General features: G+C 41.7%; 1 protein-coding gene across 1 annotated transcript in view; it reads left to right on the top strand.

Moving 5' to 3' along the window:
* Positions 1 to 18635, top strand: part of LOC141133261 (kinetochore-associated protein DSN1 homolog) — a 42492-nt gene extending 23857 nt beyond the window's left edge. Inside the window, 6 exon segments of the mRNA XM_073622527.1 lie at positions 3185 to 3244; positions 6888 to 6959; positions 9116 to 9234; positions 9237 to 9262; positions 15505 to 15592; positions 17878 to 18635. Coding sequence (XP_073478628.1) covers positions 3185 to 3244; positions 6888 to 6959; positions 9116 to 9234; positions 9237 to 9262; positions 15505 to 15592; positions 17878 to 17945 — 433 coding nt within the window. The 3' untranslated portion in view covers positions 17946 to 18635.
* Positions 18636 to 22213: the final 3578 nt, after the last annotated feature.

Here is a 22213-nt window from a genome sequence, read left to right on the forward strand (position 1 = left end):
TACACGACGAGAGCCCCTCTTCTTTTTATGGATCATGGGTTCATATGTTTTTGGAGTTTGAAGACTCTTGAGAGCCTGACGGCTGTACATCCTTAGCGCTTTATTATCATTTCCTCTTGTATGGTCACACAATTTTTGGGCAGGTATTTTGTGTTAACACGACTTGCTCACATGGTATGTGAAGGTTATAGAAGCTTGGGACACAGTGCAAGAAATTTGTGCTAAATTTGGCTGGACTCTCTTTTGAGACTATTCACCTTCTGGTGTGTGCTTTCTCCTATACACTTTGATTTTTATTTTTTTTTTTTTTCCCCTATTTTTACATGATTTATTTAAAAGTACATATTTTTAGTGCTGCATATTCTCTGAATGGTGCCAGTGACCAACCTCTTATGTTACAATGCATCAGGCTGTGGCCGTTCAGCACTGGAGCCAGAATAAAGTACAGATCACTAAAGTATCGGTATCTACTTCAGTGATTTCCAGTTTTCAGGGGCATCAGCTGTATGTGTGTATAATATAAATATGCTGAAACCACTGCTTGTGGAAAAGAATTCCACATTCTTACCGTAAAGAACCCTCTGCGCAGTTTCCAGTTAAATCGCTTTTTCGCTAATTTTAGTGAATGGCTGCAAGTCTTTTTAAATGCCCTTTTGTGGAAAAGTTTTATCCCTATTGTGGGGTCACCAATACGGTATTTTGTACATTGAAATCATATCCCCTCAAGCTTCTCTCTTCAGACTGAATAAAGTCCAGTGCTTGTAATCTTTCCTCATAACTAAGATCCTCCAGCAGAATTCGCCCTCGATCAGATGATCAAGGAACTCGTACATGCCACAAGATGTACACCAAGTCGCATCTCCATCCCCCCGCTAATGGATACTAATATAATGGGGATTAGGAATTTTATGCTCTGTCCAACTAACGAACAACTAGCTTCCTGACACTAATACTCTACAATACACAGATACTCGCATACAGGGGCACTCCTGCACACACAATACACAAGGTCCTCACAATACACAGTCAAACCTTTTTTCTATTTTAATTTTTTTTTTTCTCCTCTGCTCAGCCGTCCCTTGTAATCTGACACTAGCGTCAGTCCCACCGCATCTCTATTCCTTCTGTCTCACTCCCCCTCTGGTCTACAGTTCACTTGCCCACCACCTCTCTTGGTCAGCCTCCAACCTCCCGGTCCTGCTGGAATGCCTCCTCTGTCCACATCTGTGGGGTGATTACTGTCCCCAGTTACTCCCTCTCCACCACCTCGATAAGGATGTCCCGCTCCTGCTGCCGCTCAGTTCCCAGTTCCCTCACTCCCTCTCACACCACGTTGGTCTCCTGTGTCACCTCCTGCCGGTCACGGAGGGCAGTGGGGGGGGGGGGGGGTTGGGTCCGGTCATCTGGCCTTCACCCCCTCTCACACCATGCTGTCACAGCATCCGACCCCTTCTGCACTTCCATGCCAAAAAGCTCTGCAACAGCACCACTCTGCCTCTGCCTCTCTAGACATCGCTCTAAAAAATTGATTAGTCCTGATGTATTGGCACCCTGATGTATTGGCACCCTATCTTCTTATTTCTTGAGGCATGACAATGGCAGAACAGTACAAATGCCCCCCCAAATTACCCCTATTTTGGTAAGAGGCATGGCAAGGTTTTTTTTTGACTTGTAACATATTATTTTTACGTTATTTGGAAAACCTTAATTTTACAATTTTATGTTTTACCTACTGCCAACAGTGCAGTACAGTGTTATATCTGGTGTGGCAATGATCAGGGACACTGACAGTATGGTAAAAAAAAAGTTTATAGTGTTTTTGTTTTATTGAGAAAAAAAAAATATCTATATATCTATATCTCTCACTGTAGTGATCAGGATTATTTTTTTCACACAATGTTTGGTATAGGCAACCATTTTTTACTGAATGAAACTGGCTCGACAAATCACAGCTAGCAACACCATTGTATACAATAGATGGCATTAAAGGAAGCCATCCATTGTTTACAATTGTCATGTGATCTGCTGTGATTGGTCACCATGATGACATTGTACAGTGATCAGTCATCGGCTGTATCCGGTGGACACAGCTGGTGACAGATAGCACCCCATGCTATGGGGGCAGATGTGTGGGCTCAATTCCAAGCCAGACTGTGTCCATTGAGACAGTGCAGCTCAGCCCCGTCCTGTGCTCTCTGCTCACAGGATTTGTTGACGGCAACAGCAGCCAATGGCTGTCTCTGTGAGGAAAGAACTGCTGCAGATGGGCACAGTGCTGGATAGAGAAGAAACTCCGCTAAGTATACAGGAAAGCGAGGGAGCAATACAAACACTGGGACTTTGGCACCTTTTTTATCTATCTTTTTTTTCCTTCACGCACAGAAGACATTAAGGTAAAAAATGGGGGGGCCTTTAGAACCACTTTAAAGCAAAACTCCAAGAACATGCTCAGTTTTCACCTTGGCTCACTTTCCCCATGGATTTAAAAAAAAAAAAAAAAAAAACTTTTTTAGTTTTCACAAATGGATTATTTTATTAACGAATTCTTTTCTTTCGTGTGAAGTCATGCATAGTTTATTGTGCTGGGGTTTGGTGGGAAGATCAAAGCAGGCGGCACACGACACTGCTGACCTATTCATGAGCTACCTTTCCCATGATTCCACGGGAAACAAGTTAAAAGCATAATTGGAAGTATAGGAATGTTATTCAAGGTTTACCTCTCCCTCACAGACTGCTACTATCTGTAGCTATTAGGGACAGTACTGTGATAATGACTAAAGTTATTGGCATAGCTGCTAATCACAAGCTGATGGTGGCTGGTGTTTCGTCTCTTCAAGAAATTGCACATAGGTGATGTGACCCAGCCATTTATTAAAGGTATTTTATTTTTCCATATAGAGAAAACAGGGATGCTTGGTTGCACAAACATGGAAGGTTGATAAATCTCGGGCAGAAGGGACCTGTTTGAGAGGCACAGAAACAGGGTAAATCTGAAGAAAAGGTTCAGTGTTTTGGTTCAAGACAAGGACATGCCTTGCTGAAAAGATTGTGTTCCTTCTGTCTGGCGTTCCGTTTTTAAATGCAAATTTTCTCTTGTGGTCTGTTTTTCTATAGTGTCTCTTCTTCTTCTTTTTTTTTTTTTTTTTTTTAATTCTATTAATGCGTTCTTTCTGAATCCAAACAGTTTATCGAATAATGAAGACGTGGAAACTCTTCAGGAAAAAGTTAGAAGTGACATTGCTGTGTAAGTTCACACTCTCTCCTGTTTCATATCTGGTGTATAGTAACACAGAAGCTAATTATCCTTGCATTTTTACTTTAAGTGGATGTAAAGAACTGCACTGTTTACATTTTTTTTAGATTTATTTTACATTTTTGTTTTTAGGCAAGGACTTGACTTGATTTGCATTTTGAGCTGCAGGCAGAACGATTCTTAAAGTAATAATTCCAGATTTAGTTTCACTTTAAATAGTTTGGCCCAAACCAACTATTTCTGTTACTAAAAGATGTGGCCGCGCTGTGTGCAATTTATTGCACTGTAGTAACATTATCTGCTACAGTAAGCGGTGCTATGTTCCGCAGCAGTATGGAAGGTTTTTGTTGCAACACTAAAGTTACTTTCTCAGGGCATTATCACACTCATATTCTGGAAGGGGAACTGTTTGATGGCTTCTACTCCAACTTCTTTACAGTTCCAAAGGCTAACTGACATTCAGCCTTTACTGGACCTCAATGGTTTCCTGCAAGTGAAAAAAATGTATGTTTTGAGTCCACCCAATCGGTGATTGCTTCACTTTAGTTTGGAGACTTCCTGGTATCTGTGAATATCAAGGATGCCTATCTGCACATCCTGGTCTTTCAACCTTATAAACTGTTTCTAAGGTTTGTTGTGGAGGATCACCACTACCAGTTTGTTGCATTGGAGTTTGGCTTTCCCACTGCTTCCAGAATGTTTATTAAGGTGTTAGTTTTTGGAGGAGTTGAGGACGCAAGGTATCCCCATTGTGCAGCACCTGGACAACTTGCTTCTTCAAGAGCAATCGGCTTAGACCTTGATGTTTAGACTGTTGTTGTTATAGTTCCTCCACGTCCACTAGAATATCTGCCAGGCTTTTGAGAACACCTGCTTTCAGAATCCCTGCCAGGACTTTGAGCACTCCTACTTGTAGAATCCCTGCCAGTTCTTCTAATGGCACATGCAGAATTCTTGTCAGCATGATCCTATCCTGGGTAGAGCAGCATCTTCAAAGTGATTGTAAAACTTCGTTTTTGTTTTTGAATATCAAAGTGGTTTGATATTCCTGACCGGACGTCATATGATGTGATCAGGAATATCGAGCCGCGGCGATAATGGTGCAGTGTGTCAGTCTGACACCCCGCAACACGATCTAGGTAAAGAGTCTCTGACGGAGACTCTTTACCACGTGATCAGCCATGTCCAATCACGGCTGATCACAATGTAAATAGAAAGAGCTGGTAATCTGCTTTTCCTCACTCGCGTCTGACAGACGCGAGTAGAGGAGAGCCGATCGGCTGCTCTCCTGACAGAGGGGGTCTGTGCTGATTGTTTATCAGCACAGCCCCCCCCCCCTCGGATCCCGCCCAGGACCACCAGGGAAGCCATCCACACTGGACCACCAGGTATGCCCCTAGACCCCCAGGGAAATACCACTATGTGTCCAGGCAGCTGCCAATCAGTGCCCACTCCAATGCCTGCCAGGGATGCCTATCAGTGCCGCCTTTCAGTGCCACCCATGAGTGCCCATCAGTGCCGCCTATCCATGCCCGTCAGTGCCTGCTCATTGGTGCCGCCGTATCAGTGCCTCCTTATCAGTGCCCATCAGCTTAAGAGAAAACTTACTTATTTACAAATTTTTTTAAGAGAAACAAAAGCAAAACTTTTTTTATTTTTTTTTCAAAATTTACGGTCTTTTTTTTTTATTTAGCAAAAAATAAAAACCGCAGAGGTGATCAAATACCACCAAAAGAAAGCTCTGTTTGTGGGAACAAAATGATAAAAATTTTAGTTGCACATACAGTGGATATAAAAGGTCTACACACCCCTGTTAAAATGTCAGGTTTCTGTGATGTAAAGAAATGGGACAACGATAAATAATTTCAGAACTTTTTCCACCCTTTTTTTTTTTTTTTTTTTGGGGGGGGGGGGGGGGGGTAAAAATGATTGCATGAGTGTGCACACCCTTAAACTAATTTTGTTAAAGCACCTTTTTGATTTTATTACAACACTTAGTCTTTTTGGGTATGAGTCTACCAGCATAGTACATCTTGACTTGGCAATATTTGCCCACTCTTCTTAGCAAAAAACACACAATCTGTCAGATTGCGAGGGCATCTCCTGTGCACAGCCCTCTTCAGATCACCTCACAGATTTTCAATCGGATTCAGGTCTGGACTCTGGCTGGGCCATTCCAAAATTTTATTCACCTTCTGGTGAAGCCATTCGTTTGTTGATATGATGTATGTATAAGTTCCTCTTTATGTTCAACTTTCTAGCAGAAGTTTGAAGGTTTTGTGCCAAGATTGAATGGTATTTGGAACTGTTCATAATTCCCTCTACCTGTTCCAGCTGAAGAAAAACAGCCCTAAAGCACAATGCTGCCACCACCATGCTTCATGGTGGGTATGGGTTTTTTTTTTTTTTTGTGTGTGTGTGTGTGTGTGTGTGGGGGGGGGGGTGTATATTTTTTTTTTTTTTTTTTTTTTTTTTTTTTTTTTTTTTTTTTGTGACATGGCCAAAAAGTTCAGCCTTGGTTTCATCAGACTATAACACCTTTCTCCACATGCTTTTGGGAGACTACAGATGTGTGTTTGCCAAATTTAGCCAGCCTTGGGTGTTTTTCTTTGTAAGAAAACGCTTCTGTCGTGCCACTCTACCCCATACCCCAGACATATGAAGAATATGGGAGATTGTTTTCACATGTGCCACACAGCCAGCACTTGCCAGGTATTCCTGCAGCTCCTTTAATGTTGCTGTAGGCCTCTTGGCAGCCTCCCTGACCAGTTCTCTTCTCCAACAATTTTGGAGGGACGTCCAGTTCTTGGTAATGTCACTGTACCGTATTTTCTCCCACTTGATAACTGTCTTCACTCTGTTCCATGGTATGTCTAATGCCTCGGAAATTTTTTTTGTACCCTTCTCCTGGCTGATGCCTTTTAACAAAAAGATCCCTCTGATTTGGAAGATCTGTGGACCATGGCTTTTGCTTTAGGATGCAGCTAAGAAAATGTCAGGAAAGACCTACTAGAAGAGCTTAACTTTATTCAAGGGGTTAATCAGAGGCACTTTAAATGACAGGTGTGTACTGACTCCTAGTTTAACATGAGTTTGACTGATTCTGACGCGGCTACATCTCCAGTTATGAGGGTGTGCAAACATATGTAACCACATTATTATTATTTTTTTTTTTTTAAAGATTTTCAGTTTGAAAATGCTAGGAGGAGAACATCAGAAGGATTTCTTGTGCAATTAATAGGTTCGTTCTTGGCAGAAAGTCTTCTGAACTGTGCACCATTAAGAAACCCATGACTGCACCGGTGGCAGCAGCTCGTTTTTTAAAAGCGAATAAAAAGAGAAAAGTCTGTTAATTGGCAATCTTCTGGAGACCTTACAGCAAGGATGAGCAACCTTCTGCACTTCTGCTGTCACCATCACTGCAGTGCTCACTAAGTCTGGGTGACTACAGTAGCTAATATGGCTTATTCCTGTTTATATCTTTTATTTTATAAAGACAAATTATCAATAGATGAAATGAAAAATCGAAGAAGAGAAGTCTGTCTCTGACAGTCAGATCAAAACACAGCTACAAAGTCTCATTCCTAAGCATTTATTACAGGAACAAAGTCTTATTTTTTTTTTTCTTTTTCAGTATGACCAGTGAGTGTCAGCAGTGGGAAGAGCATTTGGAAGATTACAAGAAGAAAGCAGAAGAAGTATCCAGGTTTGTTTTTTAATATGATGTAGTCAAGCAACCCTATTTAAAAATTGTGCTTAAAGCAGAGTTCCACTCCAAAAGTGTAACTTCCACTTTCCCTCGCCCCTTTACTTTTATTTATTTTTTTTTTGGTTGGGGGGGGCAGGGGGAGGGGAGTGGGTATCTGATTTTGACAGTTACTTCCCATCCCACTTCCTTTTTGTTTTCTCGCCCCTCCCTCTCTGCAGTCTTTTGGGACACATCACCGGTCCCAGAAGGTCAGAGGATTGCCTGGCCACTAGGAGCGAGGCTTCAGACGACCACATCTCTGGACCGTGGGACAGGTGAGTGTCTGTTAAAAATCAGCAGCTACACTTTTTGTAGCTGCTGACCTTTTTTAATAAACACCTTTTAAAGCAGAGTTCCAGGCAAGAATTGAACGCGGCGTGGTACGTTACTTCCATGGTTTTATCGTGGGCTCCTCCCCTCCCTGTTGCCTTCTGGGAACTGTGTGTGTGTGTGTGTCCCAGAAGACGGGGACCATTCAGGAAGTGCTGCGCAACAGGTAACAGGCTGTGAAGCCTAAAGACTTCACTTCCTGTTTCCCTCTAAGGATGCCTGCACCCGGAGCCAATGGACGGGTCAGCTTCAGGTGCCGAAACCATGGGCAAGTGTCCTTCTAGTTGCTGACTTTTAAATTTTTTTTTTTTTTTTTTTTTATATATTTTATTTTCTTTCACTCCGGCTGGAATTCCGCTTTTAATGAATGCCTAATTGTTTGCTTTCTGTAATGTATTAATCAAGAGAACCGTACATAATTGGGCTTATGCAAGAATCTGACTCTGTGGAATTTTAAGCGCAAGTCCAGTAAACTTCCACTTCATGCCAAAGGACGTCCTATGACATCCTGGACGCTGAGTGGGGATATTCAGATTTCATCTTTTTCAGCCGGCGATTCCCTGCACCATAAGAACAATCATAGTGGCAGTTCAGCCGGTGCTGGAAGTTGAGCATAGAGATTTCCGGTGACCAGATGGCCCCAGTCACCTCTGACCTTCGGAGGCCCGGGCGCGATGTTATGACGTCACTTCCGGGCCGGCGGAAGTAAACATTGCCGGGGACTCGACTGGAAAGTCAGTTCTTCCTTCTTCCCGTGAGCGCATACCTAAGTCACTCCCATATATGTAAACGGTGTTCAAGCCACATATCAGATATCGCCGCGAGCAACAATTCTAGCCCAAAACCTCCATTATCTCCAAACTGATGACTTTAAAAATTAAAGTGTCGCCTATGGAGATTTTTAAGTACCAAAGTTTGGGGCTATTCCACAAGTGTGCACAACTTTAAAGTGTGACATGTTGGGTATCTATTTACTTGGCGTAACCTCATCTTTCACATTATCTAAAAAATTTGGGCTAACTTTACTGTTTTTCATGAATGGATAAAGAAAACGCATTGAAAAATTGCTGCACAAATACGGTATGATGTAAAAAGTTGCAAAGACCGTCATTTTATTCCCTAGGGTCTCTAAAAAAAACCTATAATGTTTGGGGGTTCTGAGTAAAATTTTTTTTTTTTTTTTTTTTTTTTTTTTGCTAGAAATTATGATTTTTACATGTAGGAGATAGAGCTGCAACGATTGTTAAAGAATCAGATTCTTTCCCTCTCGAGATCTTAAAGCATTTTCCCGAGTCTATGCAGTGGAAAAAAAAAACAGACAGGCTGCCAAGTTTATACATCACTTAGGTTGGCCATACATGGTCGAATTTCAAAATAATTTTCTTTTGAAAAATTGTGATCCAATGGTGCCAGCATTTATTTCGAAATTCAACCAACCAAGCCTTCAATTTCACCTCCTGTAGCAACAGAAAAGAATTTTCGTGGCTGGGAATCTTTTCTTTCCAGGCATTTTCTTTTCTTGCACATGCGCATTTCTTTTTTGATTTACATTTCCCGCACACTTCTCCCATCTTTGATTAGAAAATTGTTAGTTTTTCAAAAGTTTCCAACATGCCAGATTACTCAATTCAAGTGTATGTAATGACTATAAATGTTTTATTTTAATAATAATTTTATAATTTCCCAGGGATATACACTGTAGCATTACCTCAACCATCTTTATTTATAATGTAACTTGTACATTTTGTAAATATGATTTTAATTTTTTTCCTGTTTTTACATAGGCAGCTGGTGGAAAATGAAATAATTAAAGGTCCGTTAGGAAGTGATGCACACATGCCATCTTCCCAAAAAGAAATCCTCCAAAGCAAACCAGACTACAATGCAATCTTGTGTCAGCAGGGGCAGTGTTTGACAGCATGGAAATTGTGGTATGTGTAATAAAATGTTGTTTTGCAGACATGTCAAACAATCCTATGATGCGTGTTATGAGTGTTGCAGAAGAACCCAAATCACAGGTGACAATATAATCCAGTACCTGGCACTTTTAACAGTAAAAGGAACATGCTAAATTGTTTACATTTCAAGTATAAATTGGGGTGGATTTGATTTAAATCACTAGTAAAAAGGCTTGATTTAAATCCACTCGCTTTAAATTATCATTTTTAACCAATTCAGCCCCAGAGGATTTTACCCCCTTCCTGACCAGAGCACTTTTTGCGATTCGGCACTGCGTCGCTTTGACATTTGCCTGCTCGTGCGATGTTGTACCCAAAGAAAATTGACTTTTTTTTTTTGTCCCCACAAGTAGAGCTTTCTTTTGGTGGTATTTGATCACCTCTGCTTCTTCTTCTTTTTTTTTTTTTTTTTTTTTCAAAATTAAAAAAAAAACGCAATATTTTTAACTTTTTGCTATAATATTTTCCCCCCCCCCCCAAAAAAATAAATTTATATATATCACAGATCGCCGCCATTACTAATTAAAAAAAAAAAATAATGCCATAAAATGAGTCCCTATTTTGTAGACGCTATAAAATTTACACAAACCAATCAATATACGCCTATTGCGTTTTTTTTAATTTTTTTTACCAAAGTGTGTGTGTGTGTGTGTGTGTGTGTGTGTGTGTGTGTATATATATGCTGTCACTAGGCAGAATGGGGAAATGCTTTGTTTACACAAAGCATCTCCCCGTTCTTCCTTTCTGTGACACGATCGTGGGCACCCGGCGGACTTCGAGTCCGCGGGACCCACGGTCATGATCACGGAGACTGCGGCAGGCGCGCCTGCCACACCGCTTCTTAAAGGGGATGTACTTGTACACCCTTTTGCCTACCAGTGCCATTCTGCCGAAGTAAATCGGCGTGTGCTGGTCGGCAATCGGTTAAAGAGCAACTGTCGTCTCTGACCTACTGTTGGCTCATCAACAGTCCCATTCACTTTAATAGGATGGCTGGTGATGTGGCAGTGATGCAAAAAAGCGAGGGACGTGGCGGCAGCAGGTGAGTGGATGCCCACTAATGGGCGCTACCATGATGAATCTGAAATTACAGGTGCTGTTTAAAGGTAAGCACTCATTCTTGCTGGTAGTTAGAATCGTTAATATTTGTAAAAAAAATTAAAGTTTCCTATTTTAGAATAGGCTGTCAGGTTAGTAAAACGGTAATATCAGAACTGATTCGACCATACAGTTTGTAGTGTACATAGATTTGAAAAGCAATGGGATAAAGGAATATTCCTGAACTTTGTTTTATCTCATGGTTACTCTGAAATTGTGTGAATGCATCAATGCAGTGCATGCTCTCTCATTGAATGAGTTTACTAAAAATGTAAATATTGCAGAATATACAGCCTCATGCTACATAACTAGGCTCCATTTTATGCTGAATAAACTAAATGATTAATAGTTTTCTATTTGATATATCTTTCGATAGATTTTTACTCCAAAAGCATTTTATCCGACTTCTTTTTTTTTTTCTTCCCCCACATACCCCTTATTCTATACCAGTCAAACCCACTTATGTAACCCTTCTAAACATCCACATTTCTTTGAGCTTCCATTAGACTGTCTCTTTGCTTTGTCCATAACCAGCTCCTTTTGGAGCAAGATGACCCATAGGGGTTTATTTACTAAAGCTGGAGAGGGCAAAATCAGGCTCACTTCTGCATAGAAACCAATCCGCTTCCAGGTTGTATTGCCAAAGCTTATATGAACAACCCGAGGTTAGAAGCTGATGGGCTTCTATGCAGAAGTGACCCTGATTTTGCATTCACCAGCTTAAGTAAATAAACCCCATAGTATCCCAGAGCCGGTTTCTTGTTCGCACATAACAAACCATACTGTTCACATTCACGCATTCTCTTTTTTTAACTCTACAAGTTTGGAGCATATGAGGGAAAAGGGACCATAACCACCGAGCCCTGTAGCTTAGTTGTTGTAAAGGAAGAAGGTTTTTATCCTAATGCATTGTATGCATAAGATTAAAAAAAAAAAAGTGTGCAGCAGCCTCCCTAATACTTACCTGAACCCATCTTGATCTAGCAATGTGGCATGAGAGACTCTGCTGTCCGGGACTCTCCCGCCTCATTGGCTAAGACAGCAGCTAAGTGCCATTGGCTCCCACTGCTGTCAATCCACGTTGGTGAGCCAATGAGAGGGGGTGGGTTGCGGCTCAATGTCTGAATGGACGCATAGAGCTTTGGCTCAGGTGCCTTTATAGTAAGCTGCTTGCTGTAAGAGCACTGAACAGGAGAGGGAGCAGGGAAAAGGAGGATCTGGGCTGCTCTGTGCAAAACCACTACACAGAGCAGGTGAGTATAACATGTTTGTTTGTTTGTTTTAAACAAAATAAAGACTTTTTTTCAGTATCCCTTTTTAATTTTGAAGTCCTATTCAGAATTCCTAACATGAACCTATTTTGCATGCAGGGATACAGCTTGCAACTTCAGCTTGTTCAATTTTAAGCTTTGACACAACCTAGAAGATTGGTTACCATGCAGACCTGCACCAGATTTGGCACTCGCCAGTTTTAGCAAATCAACCCACAGTATTGTTAGAAACGATTTTTAGAATTTTATATTTATCATTTAAAGCTTTGTCTAGCTGCTGCTATAGTAAACTGATATTCTGTAATGTTTTTAGCTATACTATTGGGTGAATTTTGTCAAGAGAACTCTGTGTTGTAGACTAGATGGAAAGAATGTAGTAATGCTCCTTCTTTTTTATATATTATTATTATTTATATATTTTTTTTTTTTTTTTTTCATTTCTCGCTTCCATTGCCAAGTAAACAGAAGTAGGAAAATAAACAAACATGTTATCTTGATCAGCGTTCAGGACATAGGAATTGTGTTTTTAGATCATATGTTCTATGAAGGCTTCCTTCGGGTGATTGGACACTGGCAGGAAAATTAAGGCCACCCTAGAGGACACTCGTATAAACCCACCCACTCAATGAGACACCACTTTATTGCTTGACCTGTACTCTGGAGAAGTATGTCTCTTTAAAACCATTCCATTTTCTTTTTCTTGATGCTTCTATCAAGATCTTGACTGTCTGTTGCCCTGGGTTATCCAGTATTTTCCTGATCTGTTATCTTCAGTGTGTACTTTTGGGATTATACAGACTTTACTGTGTTGGGTGAGCCTGTAACACTTGCTGCGGGCACTGGATCTTGCATTAGGTGCTCATTTTGATGCATAGTGCACTTAGCCCAAAGGGTGTTATACAGGTCTGGGGACATGGTCCTTTTTCTATGGTTCCCAGACCCTGAAGACTTTTAGAGATAAGCCCACTGTGGCAGTCAAAACCTGGACCTCTAGTAGGCCCAGCATCATGGATAAGATGAGATGGTTTTCCTGAGTATTTACACCTATTCCTGGCTTTTAATTCACAATACGTAGCACAATATCCAGTTCTATAGGCTGAAAAATGTTGTATTGCTACCCCTGTCATTTGTATCTCTAACTCCTATGTGCAGATGGTTTATACTTGCTGTGTGTTTTTTTTTTTTTTTTTTTTTTTTTTTCTCCTGTCAAGACTTAAGCTGGCCATATGCTGATCGCACTTTATCGTGTGTGTGTGTGTCTGTATTTGGTCATTGGGAATCTTTCATTCACCTGGATTGTGTAGATGGAGGAATCTGTTTATATTTTTCATTCAGCCAGGATCTCTGCCCAGTTAAGACTCAGGCAGAAGAGGTAACACCTGAATGACCCCTTCCCACCTGCCTTTTCTCCCGATGCTGCCATCCTCTTTGGAGACAGCCGCAAGAACACAGTCAGTGCTTGGGTTATAACTGCACTACAGTCAGGTCCATAAATATTGGGACATTGACACAATTCTAATCTTTTTGGCTCTATACACCACCACAATGGATTTGAAATGAAACTAACAGGACATGCTTTAACTGCAGACCTTCAGCTTTAATTGAGTGTATTTTCATCCAAATCAGGTGAACGGTGTAGGGTTTACTATAGTTTTTGTATATGTGCCTCACACTTTTTAAGGGACCAAAAGTAATGGGACAATTGTCTGCTCAGCTGTTCCATGGCCAGGTGTGTGTTATTCCCTCATTATCCCATTTACAAGGAGCAGATAAAAGGTCCAGAGTTCATTATAAGTGTGCTATTTGCATTTGGAATCTGTTGCTGTCAACTCTCAATATGAGATCCAAAAAGCTGTCACTATCAGTGAAGCAAGCCATCATTCGGCATAAAAAAACAAAACAAACCCATCAGAGAGATAGCAAAAACATTAGGTGTGGCCAAATCAACTGTTTGGAACATCCTTAAAAAAGAACGCATCGGTGAGCTCAGCAACACCAAAAGACCTGGAAGACCACGGAAAACAACTGTGGTGGATGACCGAAGAATTCTTTCCCTGGTGAAGAACACCCTTCACAACAGTTGGCCAGATCAAGAACACTCTACAGGAGGTAGGTGTATGTGTGTCAAAGTCAACAATCAAGAGAAGACTTCACCAGAGTGAATACAGAGGGTTCACCACAAGATGTAAACCATTGGTGAGCCTCAAAAAAAGAGCCAGATTAGAGTTTGCTAAATAAGCCTTCACAGTTCTGGAACAACATCCTATGGACAGATGAGACCAAGATCAACTTTTACCAGAGTGATGGGAAGAGAAGAATATGGAGAAGGAAAGGAACTGCTCATGATCCAAAGCATACCACCTCATCAGTGAAGCGTGGTGGTAGTGTCATGGCGTGGGCATGTATGGCTGCCAATGGAACTGGTTCTCTTGTATTTATTGATGATGTGACTGCTGACAAAAGCAGCAGGATGAATTCTGAAGTGTTTTGGGCAATATTATCTTCTCATATTCAGCAAAATGCTTCAGAACTCATTGGACGGCGCTTCACAGTGGTGTCCCCCAGGGTTCTGTCCTGGGACCAATCCTAATTAATTCATAAATGACCTAGAGGATGGGATAAACGGCTCAATCTCTGTATTTGCGGATGATACTAAGCTAAGCAGGGCAATAACTTCTCTGCAAGATGTGAAAACCTTGCGAGAAAATCTGAACAAATTAATGGGGTGGGCAACTACATAGGAAATGAGGTTGATTGTAAAAAAAAAAATGTAAAATAATGCATTTGAGTGGCAAATATATAAATGCAATCTATACACTGGGGGGAGAACCTCTGGGGGAATCTAGGGTGGGGAAAAAGACCTGGGGGTCCTAGTAGATGACAGGCTCAGCAATGGCAAGCTGCTGCAAGCAAAGTAAACAGAATATTGCATTACAAAGGGGATTAACTTCAGAGATAAAACGAAAATTCTCCCACTCTACAAGACTCTGGTCCAGCCGCACCTAGAGTATGCTGTCCAGTTCTGGGTATCAGTCCTCAGGAAGGATGTACTGGAAATGGAGAGAGTCCAGAGAAGGGCAACAAAACCAATAACTAGACTGGAGGACCTTCGTTGTGAGGATAGGTTACGAGCACTGAACTTCTTGTTTCTGGAGAAGAGACGCTTGAGACAGGATATGATTTCAATGTACAAATACCGTACTGGTGACCCTACAATAGGGATAAAACTTTTCTGCGAAAGAGAATTTAATAATACACACGGCCATTGACTAAAACTAGAAGAAACGCGGTTTAACCTTTTTTAAACTGCTCAGAGGGTTCTTTACTGTAAGAGCGGTAAGGATGTGGAATTCTCTTCCACAGGCGGCGGTCTCAGCGGGGAGCATCAATTTAATTAAAAAAACGATTAGATAAGCACCTGAACACCACAACATACAGGGATATGCAATGTAATAGTGACATATAATCACACACATAGGTTGGACTTGTGTCTTTTTTTTTTTTTTTTTTTTTTTTCCAACCTTGCCTACTATGTAACTATGTATGGCACACCGCTAGCCCTTCCACTAGCTATGGTCTGGCTGCATTGCCTAGAGACCTAGTAATGTCAATGGCCTAAAATAAGGTGTGGAATGTAAACCGGTTTTATTTAAAAATATTAGTGTGTTGAGGAGAGAGGAGAAACCACAGAAGGCAATAATATAAACAATTTCCGCTTTTAATATGCATATTAATGTATAGCTGGTATTTTGTATTGTCAGTTAACTTTTAACAGTTTTCCTAAAATAGATTTTTGGCTTATGTTAATACATTTAAACTGCTATGTTTTTGTCTTTTCTGTTACAGTTGGATGAAGTTCAGCAGTCTGTCCAATTATTAGATTCCTTCTCCAGTGAAACCTCTTCACACTTGCAGCAACTCTCAACGCAACTTAGTAAGTTTCTGTTGATTTGTGTTTGAAAATCAGCCTGTGGTTTATCCAGAATCCTGTATGCTACACACTCCTTATTGATGTGCACTCAACTGAAGAATCTGCACTTTCCTCTGTAAGGAAAGAAGAATATTTGAATATTTTAGAATTCATGTTGGTATTTTACTAATGGGACAGATGTCCTATACTAGTGTGTGTGTGTGTGTGTGTGTGTGTGTGTGTGTGTGTGTGTGTTTTTTTTTTTTTTTTTTTTTTTGTTTTTTTTTTTTGTTAGCTAAAATATCTTAATTGTTCCAGCACTACTGAGAACATTTAACCCAGCTTCTGCTAATGTATGTTGTCCCCTTCTGTGGCTTAATCGAAAAATAAGGGAGGGGGGGGGGGCAAAAATTGTGTAACTATCGACATGATGTAGTAATGTTCGCAATAAATTTTGTTTTTTTTGCGGGGGGTATGGCTTCATGTACACTGGACTTTTGAAAACCCCTTCTGAATGATGTAACTTGACAGCTAGTAGCTGACATTAAAAAAAAAAAACGACCCTTTTGCCACTTTTACATGCCGCTTTTAGGGGTGTTAATGAGCATTTTTGTTTAGCAGTGTTTTTCTATGGGAAATCCATTTCTGACCATTTGCAATGAGAAAATATAGACTTTCCATAGCCCTCGTATATTGTGGGCTGCAAGAGAGTCGGGCTCTCTCACTCTCATTCAGACATGGAGCCCGCCTCCTCTCTGCTGGCTGGCTGACTTTGACAGTTGTGGGAGCTAATGATGCTGCTGCTGTGTCTCAGCCAATCAGGAGTGTCCTGGGCGGCTTAGATTTGTGGACAGAGATTGGGCTCTGGTAAGTAATTAGGGGGGTGCTGGGATGGCTGCTGCCCAGAAGGTTTTTTATCTTAATGCATAGAATGCATTAAGATAAACCTTCTGCCTTTACATCCCCTTTTTAAGTCAGCCATAGATAGTTTGAATCTCGGCCGGTTCAGTAGTGACTGGATGAGATTCGATCCATGTATGGCCAGGCTGAATGTACCCAAGTCAGTCCATCAATCGACTTGAGTACAACCAGCATGTCGGATTTCTAGCATGCAATTTTTTGCTAGTGCTATAGCCGTTAGCAATACTCTGTTCTGCCAGCAGGGGTGGCACCCTAACCCCTCTCTTGCCCGGAGAACACAATACCTACAATTCTGCAGGTGGGATTCCCCCAATCAACACACTGCGTAATAAATTGTTTTAATTGGGGGTATATGCATAAGGTGCAGGAAAGAAACTTGCATCACCTAAGGCCTGCCATAGACTGTCTGTCTGTCTGAATCTCGTCCGGTTTAGCAGAAACCGTCTGAGATTTGAACCATATATGGGCAGGTCGAATGTACCAAGTTGATTGACTGATCAACTTTTGTGTACAACCAGCCTGCTGGCTTTTAGATGCAATTATCGCTAATGGCTGCTATAGCCGTTAGCAATAATCACTGTCTTCTCTCAGCAGGAGAATACAATGGCTCGGCAAGAGGGATTCTCCTGTCAACACTATCTGTGTAATAGGGGAATCAAGCGAATTTCTTTCCTGCAACCAGTGGTTGCAGGAAAAGTGCACAATGTATGGCCTGCCTAAAGCCTAGTACACACAAACCGAATGCCGGGCGGCATTGGCTGGTTTAATAAAAACCAGCCCACATTCAGCCTGTGTGTATAGCAGCCGATCAAACAAAAGCTGGCTGTTTCTGTCGAAGGGTCATGACCGAAAAGGGTCTGCTGACGGAGCGTTCTGACAGGGGGGGCCGTCATCCTGTCAGAACAAAATGGCACAGCAGAGGAGAACTCTATTAACATTTAGTTTGTTAGTACAGCGGCTCTGACGTAAGCTGTCAGTGTGGGTTTTTTTTTTTTTTTTTTTTTTTTACCCAGTTCATGCCACTGGGTTGGATGAAAAAAAAGCTAGTAGTGTTTACGAGGCTTTAGAGTGGTACTAAAGCTTCAAAGAGAGACTTCAGGGAGAGTTCATACCTCCTGCTGATACTGGGGGTGGGATCTCTGCTATCTAAAGCTTTCACATGTTAGCTATATTTGCGTTTTGCTGGTCTAGGCTTTACAGCCCTCCTCTGGGAAAGAGAGGAAACTCTGTTCTGGGGTATATGCTGTGTTGTGTGGTTTGTTTGTTTTTTTTTTTTGTTTTTTTGTTTTTTTCACTCTAGATCATACTCGTTTGCTCACCTTTTTTACATTGCACGTTAATTTACTGTAAACTTTTTTTTTTTTTTTTTTTTTTCTCTCCATTTACAGAAACCAAATCTTTTAAGCCAATGGAAGATTCTCCAGTCCGAATGTTTCTGAAAGTTTCTCAAAAATAGATTTTAAGGACAGCATGTGACCTTTTGAATTTACAGTGTGGAGAACCAGTTTCTGCTTTGTGGGTTGTGTTGCACATTTGAAATGCAGTGGTTTTCCTAGTCTGGGCTGCCTTTCCATTAAAGAAGGCAATGGCTGTAAGTGATGGTAATATCATAGCTCTTTGCCGTCAGCTGGCCTGCAGTGTTTCTGAGACAGGAGACCCCTGCCAATTCAAGGTTCTTTTTAAAAGTGGGAAAATCTCATTTAAAAGTTGATGCACTCAAGCTTCTGGAGAACAAGTGAGCCTTGCCTGTCAGATTGGTTGTCAACTTAAACTGCATTTGAGATTCACTGAATCATACAAGCAGCCCTCCCACATTGTAATCCAGTAGATGACTTGCCGATGGTGAATACTGAGGAGCTTGGGAACATCACCCATTCACATACTTTCTCTGACTTCAGAAAAGCAGTCGTTACTGGTTTTCACTTGAGTGAACCCTACCAACTGGTGGGATGGCCATCTAAAATGCTGTTTTAAGCTCCCATGAGCATAGCCAGGAGTGTGAATGATTACGACAGTCTCCAAAAGCCTAAATAGACTTAGCGTGATTGGAATATAACCCAAATGTTATGTTCCGTGTAAGAAATTTTCAGAATTTGTATTAAGAGTTATGTTGTAGCAAATGAATAAAGCTAAAGCATTGCAAACAGATGTAAAATGTTTCTATTTTTTCAGTATGCATATTCATTGTGTTTTTGTAAGAGTATGCATATGAGATGGTGACCTTGGCCTGTAAGTTTCTTGAGGGTAGGGACTGATGCAAATGTGCAGTACATATTATCGGCGCCACATGAATGCCTGATATAAAGTTATTAAACTGTTTTATAAGTTAGTGGTTGTATTTTAATGGTTTTGCAGCTTTTCTTTGCAGACTTTAACATTACAGCAGTATTAAACCCCAAAACAAATTATTAAATCGCAGCTTACCAATTCTTGCATATAGTGACTGTATTCATTTTTTTTTTCACCTAGTGATTGTGTGTGTGTGGTTGTGTTTGTTTTTTTTCTTTCCCCTTTAACCACTTTACGGACCGCCCGCCGTCGTTTTATGTCGCTACTTTGAAGAGGAATATCATTGTTATGGCAGCAGCTAGCTGCCCTAACCCCGGTATCCTCTTCAGCGGGTGGTCTGCTTTCAGATAAGTGGTCTCTGCAGCGGATTCGCTGCGAGATCACTTTTATCGGCGACAGGAGAGGGCCCCCTCCCGCCTCGCTCCGGTGCCCTCCTCTGATTACCGGAGCCATCGGCAGAGGTGACCAGGTCCTTTCTCCTGTGTGGTATGGAGATGAGTGGGGAAGATGGGGCCCATCCGTCTCCATATCATTGCAGGCGGAAGCGACGTCAAAACGTCACTTCTGCCCATAGTTCTTGAAGGGACTTTTCTTTGAAAAAAAAAAAATAAAAAGTGTGAAAATAAAAGGTAAAATAAGATTATTATTTTTTTTTTTAAATTGTATTATGAAGGGTGAATTAATGCATGAAGAATTGCAAATAAAAGAAATAATGGTTAAAATTTAAAAAAAAAATGACAAATGTGTGTGGTTTTTGTTTTTGTTTTTTAATACTTGGACCATGTACTGTAACTTGCCACATTTGCTGGCATCATATTGAAACCTGAACTTGATACATAACAAAAATGGGCATAACTAAAATACTAACTGTGGTTTTCCATACTTGACAATCATATATTTGTAGCTGAGCGTATCTCAACTGCTGGACTTATATTATCACTTCTGAAATCCATTTCTCCTAAAGTCATGAAGTTTGGGTCCTGGTGGAAAATCTTTTTTCCTATGCACCCTCATTTACAAAAGGTGATGTATGCCAATTGGGCTCATCCAGAGAAGGTGTGTTTGCCAGCAAAACTGTTCGTAGTACCCCCATTGAGAAGTTCTCAAATAGCTGGGTCCACCACCAGAGAACCCACTTATCTGAATAAGACTGACTGTCCCAATGGATGAGGTCCTGGTCTTCAAAAGACACTACTGTACAAATAAGAAATTTGAGACACTTCTTTTTTTTTTTTTTTTCCTCTCTAGTGGGGAAAGTGCTGCAGCCAGCAGGTTAGTAGTCTGCCACCCGCTCAAAGTTTGGGCAAGGTATATGCTCCTTTCCAGGGAATCTGATTCATAGGAGCAGTACCTGTCCCTACATTCTCAGGTGCAGTCCCTGAAGCCTCTACCAAGTCCCTTGATTCGTTTCTGCATGAGGGAGTTGGGGAAGACGATAGCTTCAGTCAATTTGATTCTGTTTTCCCAGTTCCACTCTAGGGAGTTGCAACTCAATATTCTGTCAAATGCAAAACAAACTCACCAGAACTTTAAAGTAAATAAGCCTTGTAGCAATATTGGGTTTCTTTCAACCAGCAGCATAAATGAAAACGATAACTCTAAACCATGTGCCTCTTTGGCAATAGTGAAACATAAAAGCTCAGGAGAAACTATGGAGAATCATAGCGCAATATGTTTATTGCCGATGGATAAAAGTAGGTAAATAAAACAATGCACACTTACATTTGAAAGTTCTAGGTCAGCACTAACATGTACAGCTTTGGGTAAATATGCTTGCCGTTCCCCCAAGCCGCAGCGTGCGTTCCAAAGCACAGGAGATGGGAACCAAAGAACTGTACGACTTCAGTAAAGGGCAGGAGCGCAGCCCCTATGCATTTCGTGTTGTACACGTCATCTGTACATGTTGGTGCTGACTTGTAGCACTTTTCAAAAGGTAAGTGTGCATTGTTTTACTTGCCTGCTTTTATCTATCTGCAATAAACATATTGCACTATGGTTCTCCTGAGCTTTTATGCTTTACTATTGCCGAGATGACACGCTGTGTCAGGGGCCGATCCGGGGGGGGGGGGGGGGCGCAACAGGGTAATTGGCCCCCCCCCCCAAAGTAAAATAATAGCACTGATATGTCATGGTCTCCTCCCCTGCCGGCCTGAGTGTCTCTCTCTCTCACATGAGCCGCTCAGCGGTGCCGAGAGAGACTCGCGTCTATGTGGTTACGGGCGGCGGCGGTGGTCACTCACTCTGACAAGGAAGGATACTAGGAGGAGGTGGGTGGAGCCTCTTCCCAGCACTCGTTGCTAGACGCCAGGCGGCCCAGGCGTTGGCAACGAGTGACGTGAGTCACCGTCACGTCGGAGGTCGGACTCGAGTCTCTCAGAGCCGACCGACGTGACAGTGTGACAGGACAGTCACAGGAGATGCTCAGGCTGGAGCAATAGGGCAGACTCACTGTGTTAACTTCCACTTCCGTTCTTCCACCCCTGTTACACAGTAAATAACTGAGTGCACTAACATGTCCAGCCAGGCTGCCAGCCTGTCCACAGTCCGTGGCGGCAGGGCTTTCTCCGCCCCTGACTGTGTTGGCCCCACCCACCAGCACCTTCCTCCCTCCATGTTGTCCACACTAAAGTACAGGCCACCACCACCCATGAGTTATTGTTGGCTCCACCCACCTCCTCCATCTTCTCCACCTTGGGCAGTCTGCAGTGCAGAGCGCAGTGATACACAAAGACGACTTTATTGAGAAGATTACTGGCTCCATCTGATCCATCTCCATTGATTCTCCACTCCATTACTCCGAAATCCTGCATGGGAACCCCTACCCTCACCAGAGCACCAATTGACTAAACGACTGGTGACAGGCGATGTGCAAGTGACAATCCGCAATGTGTGGCAGGTGTGACATGGCAATTTACAATCTGCATCTGGTGACAGACGATGTGGCAAGTGACAAACCGCATTGTGTGGCAGGTGACGTGGCAATTGACAGTCTGCAACTTGTGGCAGGTGATGTTGCAAGTGACAATCCGCATCTGGTGACGGTGGCATGTGAAACACTCAGGGCTCCCACTGATTCTGCATTATGGTGAGTTGAACTATTTCATTTTATATAACAATGCAATAATAGAAATAATGCGCTTCAGTCATCCTGACACCATAACAACCATGGTGCCAGGATGGTTGAAGCACCAACACCAGCCATTTTTCCGATAAATTGCCCGAAAAATAATTATTTTCTGACAGTGCCCCTCCCGAGACTAGACTCTGGATCCACCCCTGCGCTGTGGCTTAGTTATCGTTTCCATTTATGCTGCTGGTTGAAAGAATACTCAATATTGCTAAAGTTCTGGTGAGTTTGCTTTTCTTATGCACGATTTGTGGTGGACCACTATATCTGAAGGATTTAATTTTTGTTCCTGTACTTTTCTTTGGATC

Source organism: Aquarana catesbeiana, linkage group LG03 (genome assembly GCF_042186555.1).
Source record: "Aquarana catesbeiana isolate 2022-GZ linkage group LG03, ASM4218655v1, whole genome shotgun sequence".
Classification (NCBI taxonomy): domain Eukaryota; kingdom Metazoa; phylum Chordata; class Amphibia; order Anura; family Ranidae; genus Aquarana; species Aquarana catesbeiana.